The sequence below is a fragment of the Panthera uncia genome, chromosome B1 (genome assembly GCF_023721935.1).
Source record: "Panthera uncia isolate 11264 chromosome B1, Puncia_PCG_1.0, whole genome shotgun sequence".
Lineage (NCBI taxonomy): Eukaryota > Metazoa > Chordata > Mammalia > Carnivora > Felidae > Panthera > Panthera uncia.
Genome location: NC_064811.1, coordinates 172,971,154 through 172,991,775, shown reverse-complemented (window position 1 = coordinate 172,991,775; position 20,622 = coordinate 172,971,154). Strand labels below are relative to the sequence as shown.

The 20,622-nt window shown below is 36.0% G+C and overlaps 2 protein-coding genes across 5 annotated transcripts in view; one reads left to right on the top strand and one right to left on the bottom strand.

Moving 5' to 3' along the window:
* The window catches only part of GTF2E2 (general transcription factor IIE subunit 2), an 80,493-nt gene that overhangs the window by 45,381 nt on the left and 14,490 nt on the right, over positions 1–20,622 (bottom strand). For all 4 annotated transcript variants that reach the window (XM_049632511.1, XM_049632510.1, XM_049632508.1 and 1 more), the window contains exon 3: positions 4,657–4,748. In XM_049632511.1, coding sequence (XP_049488468.1) covers positions 4,657–4,748 — 92 coding nt within the window. The remainder of the gene's footprint in view (positions 1–4,656; positions 4,749–20,622) is intronic.
* On the top strand, positions 9,173–17,596 carry SMIM18 (small integral membrane protein 18). Its single transcript, XM_049632525.1, has 2 exons — positions 9,173–9,250; positions 16,904–17,596. The coding sequence occupies exon 2, from the start codon at positions 16,942–16,944 to the stop codon at positions 17,236–17,238; it is 297 nt and encodes a 98-aa protein (XP_049488482.1). The 5' UTR covers positions 9,173–9,250; positions 16,904–16,941; the 3' UTR covers positions 17,239–17,596.

The window sequence follows — 20,622 nt, the reverse complement described above, 5'->3', positions numbered from 1 at the left end:
GTTTCCTTTAAACAACTTTATCTCTTCCAACCCCACATACCCCACACTTCCATGCTGCACTGTCCAAAAATGCATTGCTCTTTTGGGAGAGGCTAATAACAGCAAAGTAAATAAAGGGAATATTGGTAAGAAATATCTAACAAGAAAACTAAATTTTTTGAGTACTTAAATATAAGTAATTCTCTTCAGCAATTCTCAAACCTCATTCCATGAATATCTATTAGCTTAAAGAAAAAGCACATTTAAAAAGCTTTAAATATCAATTAAGCAATATCAATTAAGAGGCTGACTTTATAACAAGTACTTTCCAGGAACACCAAATTATTCAACTTATGCTCCATAAAACCCACAAAAACTATATACAAACTATTTTAGATTAAGTGTGCATTATTCGACATAGTAGTTAAAACCTATTTTGTAAATCATATCATGAAACTTTTATTCTAAGTAAATTCTCGTATCTTTTGAACACTTTAATATTCTACCTCTAGTAAAAAAAAAAAAAAAATCAGTCATAGCTCACTGTAAGAATGAATCATTTTTAGCAATAGGTATTCTTCTACTTTATCATTAATTACCCCAAAATAAAATTTATGGCATTATTTCTGAATCATTCCCTTTTATTTATATCTAAAAGCTGAATGCCAGAGATCAGAAGATGTAAGTCCACACATTTAGAAAAGCAGTAACACACTTTTCATATCCCTTCTTCACATTATTAATTTATAATGATACAAATAGGTAAACAGCCTATTTGTTTTTAAAATTATAAAAAGGATAAATTAATTCTATTGGGCTCATCATATAATTTTAACCTCAACTACCTTAATAGTATCTTTCAGTATGCAATTCTATAACTTCTCAGTGGTTTTTATATTACTTAAAATACGCTTAACCTATTTATTTTAACTTAAAAGGAAAAGATATTTTATGATTAAAAACAAGTTTGATGTAGCTGGTTGGTCTGACAATAGAGACGAGCTTTGTTAACTGGAAGATACTTTCTATAAATATAACAAGCTAAACTTTCAACCTACAGGTTTTGACTAAAATATATTTATATACATAATAAGATAAGAGCATCTTATGAAAAAACTCCATTGGCAAAGATGCATTGAAATTAATAATGTTTTTGGGAGGGGTGTTTGGGTGGCTCAGTCGAATGAAGGTCCAACTCTCGGTTTCAGCTTGGGTCATGATCTTGTGGTTTCGGGAGTTCAAGCCCTGCATTGGGCTCCATACTTATGGTGCAGAGCCTGCTTGGGATTCTCTGTCTCCCTCTCCACCCCTCCTCAACTTATGCTGTCTCTCCAGATCTCAAAATAAATAAATAAACTTAAAAAAATAATATTTTTATTTTCTCAATGACTTATGATTATATCAGATTAAAGAAAATGCCTATAAGGGGAAGAAGGAACTGATATAATTAGACATTTGTTAAGTCTTGGTAAAGTCTTTATGATATACTTCATAAAAAATTAGGACCAGGTAATAAATCCTTTGACAAATTAGGTGATTCTCATTCTTTTGCTTTCAACAAAACTGAAGGAGAACCTAATAAAACATTCAACTAATGGATGCTTGATGATAAATCTTTAAGTAATTTCTGATATAACTTGGAAGGTTTTACTATCACAAAACTTCCAGCAGAATGAGCTTATTTAAATGAACACTTATTTTTTAATAAATAAACAACCTACAAAATCTAAAAAGAACAGAAATTGGTGCCAAATCTGATTTCATTCTATCAATACATATTACATATCTCCAGATACAAAAACTTCTGGAAGAAGAGAGGAGACAATTCCATTCACTTCATTAAAAAATGAACCCCGAGGGCCGCCTGGGTGGCTCAGTCAGTTGGGTGTCCGACTTTGGCTCAAGTCAATGATCTCACAGTTGATGTCTCTCTCTCAAAAATAAATAAAAACGTTAAAAATAAATAAATAATGCCAAGTGCGCCTGGGTGACTCAGCTGGTTAAGCGTTCAACTTCAGCTCAAGTCATGAGTTCGAGCCCCACGTCAGGCTCTGGGCTGACAGTTCAGAGCCGGGAGCCTGCTTCAGATTCTGTGTGTTCTCTCTCTCTCTCTCTCTGCCCCTACCCTACTCATGCCTGTCTCTCTCTCTCTCTCTCGAAAGTAAATGAACATTAAGAAAATTTTCTTGAGAAAATGAACCCCTGCTGAATAACTATTACACACAAAGCAAATTTTATCAAAATTTTAATATATGTAAGTTATTCTAATCAACTGTGTGCTAATAATTTTGACAGTAGTTAGAACCTTATGGTCACAAGTTTTTTGTTGTTGTTGTTTTGTTTTGTTTTTTTAATGTTTATTTTTGAGAGAGAGAGTGTGCGCACAAGCCGGGAAGGGGCAGAGAAAGAAGGAGACAGAGGGTCCGGAGTGGGCCCTGCGCTGACAGCAGAGAGCCTGATGTGGGGCTCAAGCTCATGAACCATGAGATCATGATCTGAGCTGAAGTTGGATGCTTAACTGACCGAGCCACCCAGGCACCTCAAGAAAAACATTTCCAATTCCAATTTATATATAGTATTGTAGCAAATAAGTTTGACAGATGATAATTAAAATATTTTCAAGAATAAAAATAGAGAACATTAGGATAAAATGCACTGGAAGTAACAGAACAGACATACAAATTCAAAAGGAAAATAATTAAAATTTCCAAACATGTTTGTGTTTATATTTTTAATAAATAATGGGACTTAGAACCCCTTAGAGGTATTTTGTTGAAATGTGACAATATGTCAGAAATTCCATCCTTTTGCTGAAAAACTGTTATTGTCAATTTCAATATGTGCAAAGGGACACACAATCTCTGGAAATTGTTTCAGGAAATAATTGAGCACAAATTTGAAGGTAACAGTCCTAAAGAAAGTGAGAAGTAAGGGTCATACAGATTAAGTGAAGACTGTTATCAACAGAGTAACAAAAATATGACATTTGAATGTCAATCTCCCTCAATAAACTAACAGCCATGAGGGCATATTTTTCTAGGTAGTCCCACCATTAATGCTATAAATAGCATACAGGTTTTAATAACTTGTTTACCACATAGGGGAATAAGTGGATGGAATGAATGAATAGTGAATATGTATCAAAGTGTGTTATTTGATAATGGGAAATTACAAACTAACTGATTTCTACAAGTCAAATATAAACTACAAATTTCAGTCAGAGTCAGACATTGACATTAAGTCTCTTAAATTACACAAGAAAAGGCCTAACAAAAAAAAATTTTAATTTCTATTTTAAGCAATACATAGCTGAAATTTGAAATAACAAAAACAGCATTTTGACTTTTTTGAAGAGATACAAATAGTAACTAAAAAGGAATGAGTTTGGCAGAAGGGGGCAAATTTGAAATCATTTAGCCATAAATGAAATTTCATTTTAATAAGTGAAGTTAGGATTCAAAGTCTTTGGTAAAGCCAAAATGTTATATCATAAGTTCAAAACTTACCTCAAAAAAAAAAAACAAAACAAAACAAAACAGTATATCCTCCATCAAATCTTAAATTCTAAGTCTTTTGTGAGACAATGTTTTCTAAGACCTTCAGTAATTTTCTAGTTTCCTCCTCCAAAGATGCAGAAATGCCATCATCACCATATGCTTGAACTATGTAGTTTTTACTTTTCACATCGGTGGAAATAAGAGTATGCAAATCATTCACATCTTTCCACTGGTTTTGCCAGCAAGTATTGAGTAATTGGAAGGTGACTGTATCTACTGCCTGGGCTAATTTATAAGTGAAATGGTGGGCCTAAATTGTATAGTTGAATTAACGTAAATTAAATATGGGGCGCCTGGGCGGCCCAGCTGGTTAAGAATCCAACTTCAGCTCAGGTCATGACCTCATAGTTTCGTGAGTTGTAGCCCAGCGTCAGGCTCTGTGCTGACAGCTCAGAGCCTGGAGCCTGCTTCTGACTCTGTGTCTCCCTCTCTCTCTGCCTCTCCCCTGCTCATGCTGTCTCTCAAAAATAAACGTTTAAAAAAAATTTTTTTAAATATACTTAGGTAACTTGTAGCAGTACTAATCTGATATAATGTAAAAGGCTTAAAATATTTTTTAATTGGATTTTATTTTTTTATTTTATTTTTTATTTTTTTTTAATTCACATCCAAATTAGTCATCATAGAGTGCAACAAGATTTCAGGAGTAGATTCCTTAGTGCCTCTTACCCATTTAGCCCATCCCCCCTCCCACAACCCCTCCAGTAACCCTCCATTTGTTCTCCATATTTATGAGTCTCTTATGTTTTGTCCCCCTCCCTGTTTTTATATTATTTTTGTTTCCCTTCCCTTCTGTTCATCTGTTTTGTCTCTTAAAGTCCTCATATGAGTGAAGTCATGATTTTTGTCTTTCTCTAATTTCACTTAGCATAATACCCTCCAGTTCCATCCACATAGTTGCAAATGGCAAGATTTAATTCTTTTTGATTGAAAAGGCTTAAAATATTAAATATTTTTTAGTTTTACTGAGGTGTAGTAGGGATACAAAAGACCGCACATATTGAAACATGCAATTTGATAAATTTTGACATGTATATACAAATTTACTTCTGAAAATCCCAATCCTCTTCCCCTGCCAAAAAGTTAAATAGGATTTGTGTCATTTGAGAAAAGTACTTACCTTCATGTAATTCACAATCTTAGCAAGAACGCCAAACTTATACCCAGAGCTTCCTGACAGAGCTTTCAAGTTAAATGATCCATTGCTATGATCTGGAAATTAAGTTCAAAAAACAATTATAACATGTTCCTATTAGATTTGATTATGACATTTAAGCAGCTAAGATTTTTAACTCTAGTAAAACATTTCTTGTTTCGAGTTTTTCCACCCAGTGTATTCTACCCTGTAAAATTTTGGTGAACAATTCAAATCCTTGACTGTATAATAAATTTATCAATTTTCGCACTAAGAATAGGAACAAAGTATAAATAATTCAAAAGCATTAAAATACATTTCTTCTGTAAGTACCTCTGCCTCACTCTTTCCTTAATTCTGATTAGATTTTCTCCCAAGATTAGAGGCATGGTGTTTTTGTTTGTTTTTATTTTTGTTTCTTTTTTTTTGAAAGAGAGAGAGAGAGAGAGAGTACCACCCAGGCACTCTAGAGGCATGGCTTTTTTTTTTTAAAGTTTATTTAGTTTTAAATTTTTTTAATATTTATTTTTGAGAGAGAGCACACGCACACATGCATGTGCACAAGCGGGGGAGGGGAAAAGAGAGGGAGACACAGAATCCGAAGCAGGCTCCAGGCCCCGAGCTATCAGCATAGGGCCCAATGTGGGGCTCAAGCTCACAAACTGTGAGATCATGACCTGAGCCAAAGTCAGACGTTTAGCCAACTAAGCCACCCAGGCAACCCTATTTATTTATTTTGACAGAGAGAGAAGGTACAAGTGGGAGAGGGTCAGAGAGAGAGGGAGAGAGAATCCCAAGCAGGCTCCGCACTGTCAGTGCAGAGCCCGATATGGGGCTTGAACCCACCAACTGTGAGATGATGACCTGAGCTGAAGCTGGACACTTCGGCACCCCGAGAGGCATAGCTTTTTAAACAAGAGGATAATACAAATCTCAATCTGACACACAGAGCTTTTCTAATAAACTTAAAACCATGAGAAATGAGTAAATTACTTCTGAGGTATAAAAAGTTCCATTTATCACCTATTACATCAATTTCTATCAATGTAAAGCAAATGGGAATAAAAGAAATGATACAATAACTAAACTTGAGAGATAAACTAAGGAAAAATAAATTATAGGCACTGCCACTGCAAAAACATGGATGCTTAAAAAGGGATGGCAGCATGAGGGGCGTCTGGGTGGCTTAGTTGGTGAAGCACCAGATTTCAGCTATCTGCCCCTTCCCTCCTCATGCTCGCTCTCTCTCAAAAATAAACATTAAAAAAAGGGGGGGGGGAATGACAGCAGGAAACAAGGAGCAAATCCTATAGAAGATAATTTGTTTCAGAACTTGTTATCATTTTGTTACATTTTATAGGCAGAAAACCTAATCCTACCATGAATCACAAATGCATTCCATTAGTCATAAGGAGGAATAGTTCAAAAAGTAAACTCATCATAAATACTAGAAAAACATTTCAGGGACACCAGTCGGTTGAGCATCCAACTCTTGCTCAGGTCATGATGCCAGGGTTGTGGGTTCAAGCCCCACAACAGGCTGCACACTGAGCATGGAGCCTACTTGAGACTCACTCCCTCTCTCTCTCCCCCTCCCTCTGCTCCTCTCCCGGGCTGGCACTCACTCTCTCTCAAAAAGAAAGAAAGACAGAAAGAAAGACAGAAAGAAAGACAGAAAGACAGACGGAAAGAAAGAAAGAAAGAAAGAAAGAAAGAAAGAAAGAAAGACAAAAAAAGCAAAAAAACAACAACAACAACAACACCAGAAAAACATTTCAGAAGTACACATTCTATTAGAAAACCATAAACTGAGATATAAAGTTCTCATGTCGCTGATCCACAAAGGAAGAGGTTAAAAAAAGGCAGAGGTGGGGGGTGTAATCTCTGGCACCAGTTTTGTAACAATTTTTAAACAAATGAATGCATTAGAACAGTGCAAGTCAAATGTAACGAGTGTCAAAGATCCAAAAAGAATAGCTTTTTTTTTTTTCCAGAGAATAGTTTTTAGATGGCAACATAATACTTCTTTGAGATTAGTTCACAAGACTGCTTTATTAAACATGCTTTTTTTGAGACTAAAACAAGACTTGATATACAGTTTTCCTTTAAAAATCACTGTTATAATTTTAACAACTTAACTGGCACATTAAAGTCTACTATGTTTCCAAAAATAATATTATAAATGCCTTACAGGCATGCTTTCACATTATTTCAATTATGAAATACTACCTACGTGGTTCATTTTCCCAAGGTGTTCGGGACACTTTAACAACAAGAGCAATAACATTTACTGAACACTTACTATTTGCCAAATGCATGCTAAATATTTATTTTCTCATTTAATCCCTCCCAAATAACCTGTCTCCCTTTAAACATAAGAAAACAGAGAAGTAGAAGAATACAGATTCAAATGCAGTTGTAAACACTGTGATACTGCCTTGTATAAGAATCATTAATGGGGTACCTGGGTGGCTCAGTTGGCTAAGCATCTGACTCAGGTTTTGGCTCAGGTCATGATCTCACAGTTTCATGAGTTTGAGCCCCGTGTTGGGCTTTGCATGGATAGTGCAGAGTGCAGAGCCTGCTTGGGATTCTCTATCCTTCTCCCTCCCTGAATGCCCCTCCCCTGCTCACATGGTCTCTGTCTCTCTCAAAATAAATAAGTAAGCTTAAATTTAGAAAAAGGATCATTAACTAGCCCTTAACACAGACTATTTCATCCGAGATGGGCTATTATTCAGTCAGAGTATAAAAATTCATAAGTGCAGATTTAACGTTTTACCTTTAGTAAAATATTAAGTTTATCCTAGTGATGAATCATTACATTCTACTCCTGAAATCATTATTACAGTATATATTAACTTGGACTTAAATTTAAAAAAGGAAAAGAAAAGTTTATCCTATACTCCTCTATAAACAACTAAGTGGGAAAACTATGAAAAGCAGATGACACTATGTTAAGGATATGCATTACACAAATGTTCAATCATGAACTACATGCAGTTTTGTTTGTCATGGAGTCTTAAACATTTAGCTAAGTGCCAGGCAGAGTAAACACTCAGTAAATATTAGCTGAATGAATGAATGAAGGTAGTAAGAGTATTTCTATGTACTCCTTTATAATCCAAGAAAATAATTCACTAATTTATCTATTATTTTATTTATTTTTAAATGTTTGTTTTTGAGATGGTGGAAGGAGGGGCAGAGAGAGAGGGAGACAGGATCTGAAGCAGGCTCTGTGCTGACAGCAATGAGCCCAATGCAGGGCTAGAACTCATGAACCGTGAGATTATGACCTGAGCCAAAGTCGGACGCTTAACCAACTGAGCCACCCAGGTGCTCCTATCTCTTATTTTTTAAAAATAATGTGACCTATAAAATAAAGCCTGCATAGCAAACATTTGTCTGCTATTGCTATAATAGCCTCTCCATAATGTATAACCTTGATACTGTTATGTTTGGACCCCACACAACTCTAAATAATAGGTCATAAATACAAATATTCTAGCTTCAAAGCACTGAAGTTGTGGATTGTTTTGCCAGTTTTTAAAAAAGTTTTGAGTATAGTTGACACACAATGTCAGTTTCAGGTGTACAACACAGTGATTCAACTTCTCTACAGGTCATACTATGCTCACAAGTATAGCTGCCATCTGTCAGCACATAACACTATTATAGTATCACTCACTATATGCTGTACCTTTTATTCCTTTCTTACCATTTAAATTTCACAGACTGATTAATGTTTTACGTCTTTATTCTGAGTGAGAGAGAGAGAGAGAGAGAGCGCACGTGAGCAGGGGAGGGCAGAAAGGAGAGGGAATCCCAAGCAGGCTCTATGTTGTCAGTGCAGAGCCCAATGCAGGGCTCGAACTCATGAACCGCGAGATCATTACCTGACCTGGGCCAAAATCAAGAGTCAGATGTTTAACTGACTTAGCCACCCAGGCGCCCCGTTTCACAGACTGCTTTTTAATGTAGGTGGTGTACCTACCAAAACTAACCCTATCCCAACGAGCAGAGCTGAAAACCTTATTTCTTTTCCCTTAGAATTTCTCCTAAATCAAACCACCACATGGAAATAATCATTTCCAGAGGGCAAGATTTATAGAGAACACAAGTACTGAAAGAAAATATCATTTATGAGATTTTATGCCCACTTCCGGGAGGAAATATTAAGCTGGTAAACCTGGACTGTTTGTTTCCTAGGTTACTACCTCTCTCAATAGTACCTTCTAGCCCTAGCCGTGAAATACTCACTGAAGGATCCGAAATTTTATGGTTAAACACTAAGGAATCACCAGTTCATTACTAACTCAAATTCCTTTGCAGAAATTTACCTTAAGGACAAAAAATGAGGCAAGAAAAAGAGGGGACAGTTGATATCCCAGACAGCTCTATTCAAGTTTATGAATGATTTACACTTAAGGGTGGCAGGACTTAATGCAAATGAACGAGGAGGAAACTGTCAGCTGCATTGTGGTTCAACCAATAGCAGCACAGCTCCATCTTGGATGTGCACTGGACTGCATTACAAACAGACGATACCATCGCTTCAACAGCAGCCTTCAGACAAGAGGTAGGTTTATGCGATCTTTTGCATTTAGTAATACATGTCCTTATGATGTAATTTAAAAAATATTTTACCATAAAAACCAAGCAGAAAGCTTTGTTCTGACTAAAGACCAAAAAAGGCACTGTATTCATTTCGCTGCTTGGTAGGATTTTATTATGAAAATGTGAAGACTGCCTTGTGCTATTTGATAAGCACCCTCACCATCTGTGCCTTATGGAAAATTCATGAGATTTTCTATGAACCTGATCTATATCCAGACCTTAGAGTAAACCATAAGCATTTAATGTTAAGTGGTTACTTGCTAATTTATTTTCTCTGAGCTATTTCATTTCAGCAATTTGGTCTGCCTTAACAAAGGATTTTTCTTAAAGAAAAATCTAGACTAAAAGCAAATCCTGGACTAAAGCTTTCTGATTATATGTACAAATTATATTGCTGGTAAAAAGCAGTCACTTACAAGAAAGTTTGTTATATTTGTTATATTTTAACAAATATGAGAAAATAGTTCAAAACTGTTTATTTGACTTTGAGTGCAGATGCCGAAAATGCTGAGAAATTGTCATGATTGTGATTTTTACATAAAAATAAAAAGACCATAAAGGTTATCATCATATAGGCTGCATTATACTGTAACCAAAAAGATCAATTTGTGGAGCTTCAGACTTTCCTAACATTTTAATTAAAATGATTCCTTCCAGTTAAATTTTAAAATCTGTATTACTGTAATACACAAGTCATTCTATTATTAAACAACCTTCTTAAATAGCCTTTCATTTTTTATATGGCACAAAAATATCTATTTATAACCATATTTCAATATAATGTTAACATTATTCTTAAACTGATCCTCAAACACATAGCAAGTCTTTTTAATAAACTACATTTTAAAATAAAAAGATGTTTTAAGAAGAACTGGTTAAGGGAGGAATATAAGGTACCTTTCGAGGTAGGTATTAAGATTATTTTCATGGCTGAGAGTAACTATTCATGTCTACTAAAAAATCAGTATCAACTACTAGCCAAATTTCTAATTTTATAATAGTCAAGCATGAAAATATTGTTATTAGTAAGGCTGGAGTTCCAGGATATTACCTACACATACTGATCTGGAGATTCAACTTCTGCCCTTTGCTGATAAATTTATTTCAATTTTAAGACTATTTTCCTAATTTTTATTCATTCCATTTCTTACTCAGCATTCAGAAGCATGAGCAAAGCATCCCTTACAAAGCCCAAAGGTTGCTGTAAGAAGATATTATATCTCCCTAGGTTCAGCACAATGGGGTTAATTACCTAGAAAATATTCCTGCTTGCTGTACAAAGTATGGGACCCAAAAAAAGTCTCAAATAAAAAACCTTGTCAAATAAAACAGTTTACAATTTACATGGAATTTCAGTTACAAATACTCTCCCCTATTATTAGCACTATAATCAGCCTACATCTTCCTGGTGATCTAACTATAGTTAGCACAGATGTAGGTTCACTGCTCTTTCACCAAACTGACCAGACGTGTGGCCTGCCTCAGACCGGTCCAGAGCTGGGTGCACTGCTCTATATCTAAAGGCCAATATGATTAATTGATCATATCTCAAAGTGATATGCTTAAAGGCACTAGAGAATTCAACTCAAGGGTTTTAACATAATTAAAGCAAAAGCATAATTTTATTCTTATCTGACAATTCAAGGTTCCAGAACACTTCCAAGTCTTAGCCCCATAAATATTTCACTAGGGCCTTCTGAAACGGGAGGGAAAGAAAGGTGAAGAGAATAGATCAAAAATTAAAACAAAAACAACAAAACACTACTTAATACTCCCCATTCCTATAATGAAATTTTAAAGGGGAGGAAGATTCAAAAAAGTACACAATTTTTTTTTTAACCATTTACTCTTCTTTTTCATAAAGCATGTTTATAGCAGGTACTTGATATAAACTTACATTTTAATTTCAAAAGTACAGTCTCAGAGTACAAGAAAATCCTAATAATAATACGTTTCTGCATGTCTAATTATGTCTCCTCCCTCAAAGTAAGTTTCAGATTTTACCCTAAATTTAGCACAAAAAATTGCTAGAGCTCTACTGTACATAAAAATAAACCACATTAAATTTAAGGTAGAAAATGGCCCCATATTTCACAGTGTACTTTTCAGATATGCCCAAAAGCTAACTAAAGAGTGAATGTTTTGAGTTGCTCATCAGTTATCAATACACTCACAGGAGAGGCAAACTGTCATCATTTACAACATAAACTGTCATCATTTACAACATGTGTATACTCTTCCTTAAACTGCTTAGACACTTCTAATCAAAATACTGTTTACTGATTCTAGTTTTAATTTTTTAGAAGTAATCCAGAAAACTCAATAAATATATTAAACAGATAACACAACAGACCTTTAAAACCAAAGGAAAGAAATACTTTTAAAATATATTAGTTTGGGTTTGGATAAGTACTATATTCAAATGGTTCAAAAACTAAAATATAACAAGATATACCTTGAGAAATCTCACACACATCCCTGTTTCTCATCTCTACCCTCCAACAAACCCACCAAGTAATCACTGTTATTTCTGGTCTATATCTTTCCAAATGTTTGCAGAGATTCAAGCAAATAAAAATATATACTATTTCCCCCTTTCTTACGCATACTGTCCTGCATCTTGCTCTTTTCACTTAACAGTGATTTCACCTAAAAATCTTTCCTTATCACTACAGTTACCTCATTCACACATAATATTGAATTGTATGGATATATTAATTTTAACCAGAATAGTTCATTGATTGGTAAAAGCTAACTTCAAATAATTGAATTTAGTTTGTGTCTGCCTGCCTGCCCCTGCCTTCTCCCTTCTCTTCCCTCCCTCCGTTTTTTTTGGGGGGGAGGGGTCAAGAGGGCTTGAAAAATTTTAAACAGTTCACTTGTACCTCAAAAACAAAATAGAATATAAAGTTCCTTAAACCAACTTTCAAATAATTCTTATTTATTTATTTATTTATTTTTTCCACATTTATTTATTTTTTGAGAGACATAGAGAGAGCACAAGTTGGGGAGGGGCAGAGAGAGAAGGAGACACAGAATCTGAAGCAGGCTCCAGGCTCTGAGCTGTCAGCACAGAGCCTGACACGGAGCTTGAATTCACAAACCGTGAGATCATGACCTGAGCCGAAGTTGGATGCTTAACCGACTGAGCCACCCAGGCACCCCAGAATTCTAACTTTTTTTTTTTTTTTAAGTTTATTTGAGAGAGAGCAAGCACAAGCAGGGTAGGGGCAGAGAGAGGAGAAAGAGAGGAGAGAGAGAATCCCAAGCAGACTCCCAGCTGTCAGCACAGAGCCCAACATGGGGCTCGAATTCATGACCTACGAGATCAAGACCTGAGCTGATGGTAGCCGCTTAACCGATTGAGCCACCCAAGCACCCCTCCAATAATTCTAAAATTTCTATTTCATTTTGAAATAGAAACATACATTAGTCTTTACAACTTCTCCTCAGTTTTAAAATCAATACAAATGAGAAACCCCTATTCATAAAAAGTTAAAATACAAAGTAATAACTTCAGTACAATTTCAACCAGGTAGGAGTTATAGATTTATATTGCCAATTTCTAGAAGGAACAAATTAAAAGTTTGATATGTTAGCAAGACAGGATTATTAGCGAAGTTTTTAATTTTTTTAAAAATTAGTATAATGTAAAAATAAAAAAAATTACTATAACACTTCTGAAATCAATAATTAAATAGTATTTAAGTTAATTAATAAGGTACATTAGACTAATCTAAGGGACATAATGTGGGAAAAAATTCCCATATTTTAAAAAGGTATCAATCTGGGGTACCTGGCTGGCTCAGTTGGTAGAGCATGCAGCTCTTGATCTTGGGATTGTTTGACTCCCACAATGGATTTAGAGATTACTTAAAAATGTAAATCTTAAGAAATAAAAATAAAAAAGGAATCAACCTGAAAGGCCTTGACAGAAAATCTAAGGAATATTCTCATCAATGCTGGAGAGGTCCTAGGTTTACCCAGGTAAATTAGACAGACCCTCCTGTGTTTCTTCCTGCTTTTTACCTATCCATATAATAAATGGCCCTGTTCTCTATTTCCTCAAGGTCCTATTCTTCTTCTCCTTCTCTTATATTTGCTCTGCTTTTCAAAAAGGACCCGAAACTCATTCACAGTGAAGTAAATATAACAATGTGCACTATCCCTCCCAAAAGGATCTGCATTTTAGTAGTACTAAAAATTTTAAAGGACTTGCAAAGCTGAACATCTTCTAGGCATTTGTGTGTCTGCACACACGTCACTACTCTGTTAGGAAGGCTGGGTCAAAAAGGACTATTATTTGTCTCCAGTTGAGTCCGTTTCTATGGGTTACTTTACTTGGGTGCATGGTGATTAGAATCAGAGGCAGCACCAATGCAGAGGATGGAGGACTGGCCTATCAGGACATCCACATTAGACTCCCGGGGCACCACTTACCATGTATTCTACATGAATGGCACTCACAACACAATATGAATGGTGCCCCCTGGAGGTCTGCAATGTAGCAACCCCACTTTCTATAAGAATGTGCTAAGAAGTGGAGTATCTGAGTAGCTTAGTCAATTAAGCATCCAACTCTTGGTTTCGGCTCAGGTCATGATCTCACGGTTCATGACATTGAGCCTTGAGTCAGGCTCCATGCTGACAGCACAGACAGAATCTTGGGATTCTCTCCCTCCTTCTCTCTCTGCCCTGACCCTGCTCACATTCTCTGTCTCAAAATAAATAAACATTAAAAAAAAAAAAAAAAAAAAAGAGACAAAAAAAAAAAGGAATATGCTAAGAAGAGAAAAATTTAAGGGATAAAAGAGGGTAACTCTAAAAGGCTGGGTCTCCAAAGTTTGAAAATATTGTAATGTACTGGGAAGTTCATCACATACCTGTGTTCCAGACAATGTATTTTTGTATGTCCCAGAACTAATAAAAGCAACTGATTCAGTTACTGTCCATTAGTCTGCTGTCCCTTGTTTCAAGATGAAGGATCACCACAAACCATGAAACTGAAGGATTCTTATATCCAAAAAAAAAAAATGAATTTAAGCCTTGACTTCTGGCCTCAGGGTTTTTTGTTTTATTTTGTTTTGTTTTTTGAAAGAGAGAGCACAGAGAGAGAACAAAAGCGTATGCATGAGCAAGTGGGATAGAGACAGAGGGAGAGGAATGGAGAGAATCTTTAAAAAAACTTTTTCTATGTTTTTATTTTATTTTTGAGAGGGAGAGACAGAGTGCGAGTGGGAGAGGGGCAGAGAAAGAGGGAGACACAGAATCTGAAGCAGGCTCCAGGCTCTGAGCTGTCAGCACAGCCTGATGTAGGACTCGAACTCACAGACCATGAGATCATGACCTAAGTTGAAGTCAGGCGCTTAACTGACTGAGCCACCCAGGTGCCCCAGGAATGCAGAGAATCTTAAACAGAGTCCACACCCAGCACAGAGCCAGAGTCAGGGCTTCATCCAAGGACTGGTGAGATCATGACCTGAGATGAAATCAAGAGTCGGCCACTTAACCAACTGAACCACCAAGGTACCCCTCAGATCATTAATTTCACCTTCAAAATACACAAAGGAAGAACCAAGTCCATCCAGAGAGATGCAGTTACTTGCCAAGCAAATATGATTTAAAGGAAAAAACCTTTCGTGTGCCTGGCTGGCTCAGTCAGTAGAGCATGTGACTCATGACCTCGGGTTGTAAGTTCAAGCCCCATGTTGGGCACAGAGTTTACTTAAAAGTGATAAATTATAAAAAGAAAAGAAAAACCTTGGAAAGTATTACTTTATTAAAGTTTTAAGATTACATGTATAAAGAAAAATTTAAGGAATTATACTGTTATGGATTTGGGCTTTAAGTCACTTTTTCATCTTTGTTGGTGTGACAATGCTATGGTGGCTATGTTTACAAACAGAACCCTCATCTTTTAAGAGATATATAACTGAAGATGTCTAGGAGAAGTGATGATGTCTGGGATTTGCTTCAAAATAATCTAGGGGCATGGGGCGCCTAGGTGGCACAGTCAGAAGAGCATGCAACTCTTGATCTCAGGGTTGTGAGTTCAAGCCCCACACTGGGTATAGAGATTACTTAAACAAACTTGAAAAATATAATCTATGAGGTAGAAACAAATGGGTAAAGACAAATTGGTAACTGAAGCTGTATTATGAGAATACAGGGGTTCATTATACTCTTACTCTTCAACTATCTTAAAGTTTTGTCTAATTGAAATATACTCTCACACACAAGTATCTTCAGCATTCAGAATACTATCTGGGACACAGTAGGTAAATATTTGTTTATAACAATGAATGAAAGTCTATTTACAACTATGTAGGAAAGAAAAATCACACAAAATAAGTCATTTCTTTAATAAAATAAAGCTTTCAAACTGACAGCAGTCATTGAATTAATAAAGTGGAACTATTTTTTCCCCTTATTTCCAAAATTTTCTCAGTATATAAGCATTTTATAATTTTTTAAAATTAAGTTTCAAGAAGAGGTGCCTGGTGACACAGTCGGCTAAACATCTGGTTCTTGGTTTCGGTTCAGGTCATGATCTCACAGTTTGTACATCAGAGCCCCTTGCTGGGCTCCATACTGACAGTGCAGAGCCTGCTTGTCGTGCGGTCGCGCTCGTGCTCTCTCTTGCTCTCTCTTTCCCTCCCCCCGCCCCTCCCCCATGCACATGCATGCTCACTCTCTCAAAATAAAAATAAAAGTAAAATATTCATATCCATAGATCATTCAGGTATATGAACAGTTAATACTATCATATACTTAACAAAAAAAAAAAAAAAATCCTAAGATTAGGGTCTCTTCATAGGCAACATGAACCTAAAATTTTATCACCCTTATTCTGAAAACCGTCATTATTTAGCTTTCCTTTCTCTAGTATTTTCACTCAGCCACTATATCTTGATTCAGGTCACCTGTCTTCAAAGTTTAAAGGAGAGGAAATAGGAGACAGAAATACACTGAGCCCACAAGGTGAGAAGGATCCTCAAAGTTAATGAGAAAAGTTTTTCTGGGGGCAGTATGAAGAATACCACCTTAAAACACAAGGATTTTTTTGTATTTAACAGATCATTGACCACTGCTTTAGTTAAATTTTAAAACAATTCAGCTTCTTTTTCCCCCTTCTATTAGCAGTTAGTTTCTGTATATAAACCTTAAGCATATGTATTTGTCTAGCAAATGACACACATGAAAAAAATACACGGTATGGGGGCACCTGGGTGGCTCAGTTAAGTATCCAACTCTTGATTTTGCCTCAGCTCATGATTTCACAGTTCCTGAGTTCAAGCCCCGCATCAGGCTCTGCACTGACAGCATGGAGCCTGCTTCAGATTCTGTGTCTCCCTCTCTCTTTGCCCCTCCCCACCCCTTTCAAAAATAAATAAATAAGCATTTAAAAAATATACATACATATATAGTATGGTTTACAGAGTACACTGCCAGAGGATAAAGAAAAAATTCAAAAATACCATTTGGGCATTAATTCTGGCAGAAAATAAAAGAACTCACGTTACCTACATAGATTTACTAACAAGTCTTAGTACTGAGATCAATTGACAGATCCACAGAATTTGATTACATGTATTCATTTTCTACCTTTTTACAGATTCAAAAGAACCAATACAAGAAGTATAATCCCTAAGAATGGCCTCTCTGAGCTCCAGCCTCTGGAATGAAACCACTACATCTGTTTATCAGTACCTTGGTTTTCAAGTTCAAAAAATTTACCCTTTTCATGATAACTGGAACACTGCCTGCTTTGTCATTCTGCTTTTATTCATATTTACAGTGGTATCTTTAGTGGTGTTGGCTTTTCTTTATGAAGTGCTTGACTGTTGCTGCTGTGTAAAAAACAAGACTGTGAAAGACTTAAAAAGTGAACCAAACCCTCTTAGAAGTATGATGGACAACATCAGAAAACGTGAAATTGAAGTCGTCTAGCACTCTACCTAAGATGAACAAAATCTCTGAAAATAGCCTTCAACTACTGAAGAAAAAAGGAAAATTTTCTGAGGCCAACTGTTATTATAAAACTGACTCTTGAGGGGTACCTGATGGCTCAGTCAGCTAAGGGTCTGACTTCAGCTCAGGTCATGATCTCACGGTTCGTGAGTTTGAGCCCTGCGTTGGGCTCTGCGCTGACAGCACAGCTTTGGATTCTGTGTCTCCCCTTCTCTCTGTCCCTCCCCCCGCTCACACTCTTTCTCTCTCTCACAAAAATAAATAAACATTAAAAAAAATTGTTTAACTGACTCCGATTCTGAATTAAAAGATTTCTAATAGAAGGGAAAAACAAGTTAAATATGCACTTTTTGTTTGTGTATCCCTTTCATTAAATATACACAAAATCTTCACGAATGTGAATAAGTTACCAATGTACTTAAAATGACACTTCAAAAACTGGATAAAAGATTCCTAGATTTCAATATTAAGCAGCAAAATGTAAGCTAGAAAACACGAGAAAGATCAAATAACTTTGACCTACACAAACCATGTAGACCAAAACAGTAACTACCCTCTGTGTGTTTTGGTAATAAAAATGCTATTTAAAATGCTTACCTAAATCCAAAGTAAAATGATTCCACTTACACATAAAGTCTCTACTTATTAAAAAGCAGTATTTGCTAGTTTACAGAAGACAACTAATACACTTTTTAAAGACCAGTTTTATGTAAAGATTAGAGAGGAAAAAAGTCTCAAAATAGAAAGGTCACAAGTATACATGCATAAAATTTTCATAAAACTGACTTACTGTTTAATAATAAATACATGGTATAAGAAGGATCAGGCTGTTTTCAAACTAAAACTTTCTAGTACACCCCTAAATTGTATTTCTTGAGCTTTTTCTTTTGTTGCTCATATTCATTATTCTCAAGGGCTAAAGATACCTGATGTAGGAAAAGATTGCCAAAAAAAAAAAAAAAAGACAAAAGGTAGGACCATGTAACACCTATTAAAAAATACTTCAGTTTCTGGGTGTCTGGGTGCCTCACTCGGTTAAGTGTCCGACTTCAGATCAGGTCATGATCTCACAGTTCGTGAGTTCGAGCCCCAACGTCGGGCTCTGTGCTGACAGCTCAGAGCCTGGAGCCTGCTTCAGATTCTGTGTCTCCCTCTCTCTCTGCCTCTCCCTCACTCACACTCTGTCTCTCAATAAATATTAAAAAATAAAAAAAGGAAATACTTCAGTTTTATTTCTTGGAATTACAAGGGCTGTAAAGATATTATATTTTATAACCCTAATCCTTTGCTACCACCCATGAGCAAACCTAAGCATGCTCTTAACCACTACAACTGCCCTTAACCAGAAATATCGCTCCTAGAAATCTACTCTGAGAAATTAGTTCAAAAGAAACAAGCTCAAGATACAAAGATATTTGTAATAGCATTACTCAAAGTAACACCACCACCAACAAAATGGAAATAACAGCCTTTACATATGACACATCAACCTAGATTAAAAAGCTCCTGAAAATTAAGGCAAAATAGAAAATATCTGATATATGAAGTGAAAAAATATATATCTATCTTCTCAATTTAGAGAGCCCTCTTGGTTTGAAATCCCTTTTATACAAAATTTTTTTTTTCTAACATTAGAAATACACACAAATAATGTAACCAACTTTCAAAGGACTTGTGAAACATGGTATACTCAATACTTAGGTAAGTAGGAGCTATTCTGAGCACTGTTAAAATCACATTTTCATAAATAGTAAACTCTGGAGTCCTTAACATGGATGGAAAGCATAAAGATCCTTTAATTACTAAATTTCTTGATAACAGACACTTAACTTTTCCATACCTTATGCTGTAATTTATTTAGCCATTCAACAAACATGTATTTGACAAACATGTATTGAGTGTTTCTCTGTGTGAAAGATTAGGTTACAATGGCAAACAATCATGCAATTGCAATGACACACAATAGCTTTGTCAGAAATAGTGAGTGCCATGAGAATCAAAGGCTAAGCACCAAATTCAAATAGGAAAGTAGAGATAATAGGACTTTTAACCTGCAACCTAAAAGAGGAATAGGATTTACTCAGAAGAGGGAAGGAGCTAAGAAAGAATATTCCACAAAGAGGATACAATATGGGTAAAGGTCATGAGGCAAGAGAGTAAAGCATGTTAAAAGAGCTACATACAGGCCAATATCACTAAAAGAGTACAAGGAAAACAATGATTATGGGTATGAAAGGTAACGGGAGACTAGATCAGGTAAGGCATGGAGATGGCAGGAAAAGATAACCTTCACCTGAAAAGCAATGATGATCAGCCTTAAACAGAGACTGATGTTATCAGACGATTAGAAAAATCACTGACTTCTGTACAGAGAGTGGACAATAAAGAAGTTAAGCCAGGAAACCTTGTAAGCACCTAATCAAGCAATCCACTCATAGTGACCCCAACTAGGGTGGTATGACAGTCTTCACCGTGTACACTCAGTACTTACAGCTCTCCTCTGAGCACTTGGAACACCCCATAGCTGGTACAGCCCTGTGACTAGCTCTAGACAATGAGCTGTGAGAGAAAGTGATGTCTCACCTCCAGGCCAGAGGATTTTAACTGCCAAGAAAGATCTTCCAGAGTTCTTTCTCCCTCTGGCACTGAAATCAGTAACACTGGAAATATCAGCTACTCTACCAGCCTGGGTTCTTGAGTGACTGTAAGGAGGTAAGACCCCTGCCAACACATGTTAAACACGTGGTATGAAAGAGAAACAAACCTTTGTTGTTTTTAAGCCACTGAGATTTTGGCTAAAAAAAAGAAAAGAAAACAACAACAAAAACCCAAAAGCCCAAAATTATGTCACTGTGACCAAGTTCCAAACCTTGTGCTTAATACATAATCTAACTGCAGTTTCAAACTCCCTCAGAAATGTAGTCTTAAATCATCAGTCAGGAATTTTTCCATTAACAATAAGTATGCCAACATGGACCCTCTCCACCAAAGGAATATGAGGTTATCTGCATAAGACTCCTAGCTTTTCCTCCCTAGAAAGCAGCCTGGCCTAAAACAATCCTTTTCTTTTGCTAATAACTTTCTTGCCTCCACCTTCCTTCTATAAGAACTGTCCATTTGGTACAACTCCTCGGAATGCCTTGCTCAACAGGATGCTACCTGAATCATAAATCGTGTAATAAAGCCAATTAGATCTTCAAATTTACATGAATTTTTGTTATTTAGCAGGAGCAAAGTCATTCTTAAGCAGATCAAAGAGACTAGGTCTATGAGTGGGTCTGTGCTAATGTTTATTTTTAAGTTTATTTGACAGAGAGCACATGAATGCAATCAGGGGAGGGGCAGAGAGGGAGAGAGGGAGAG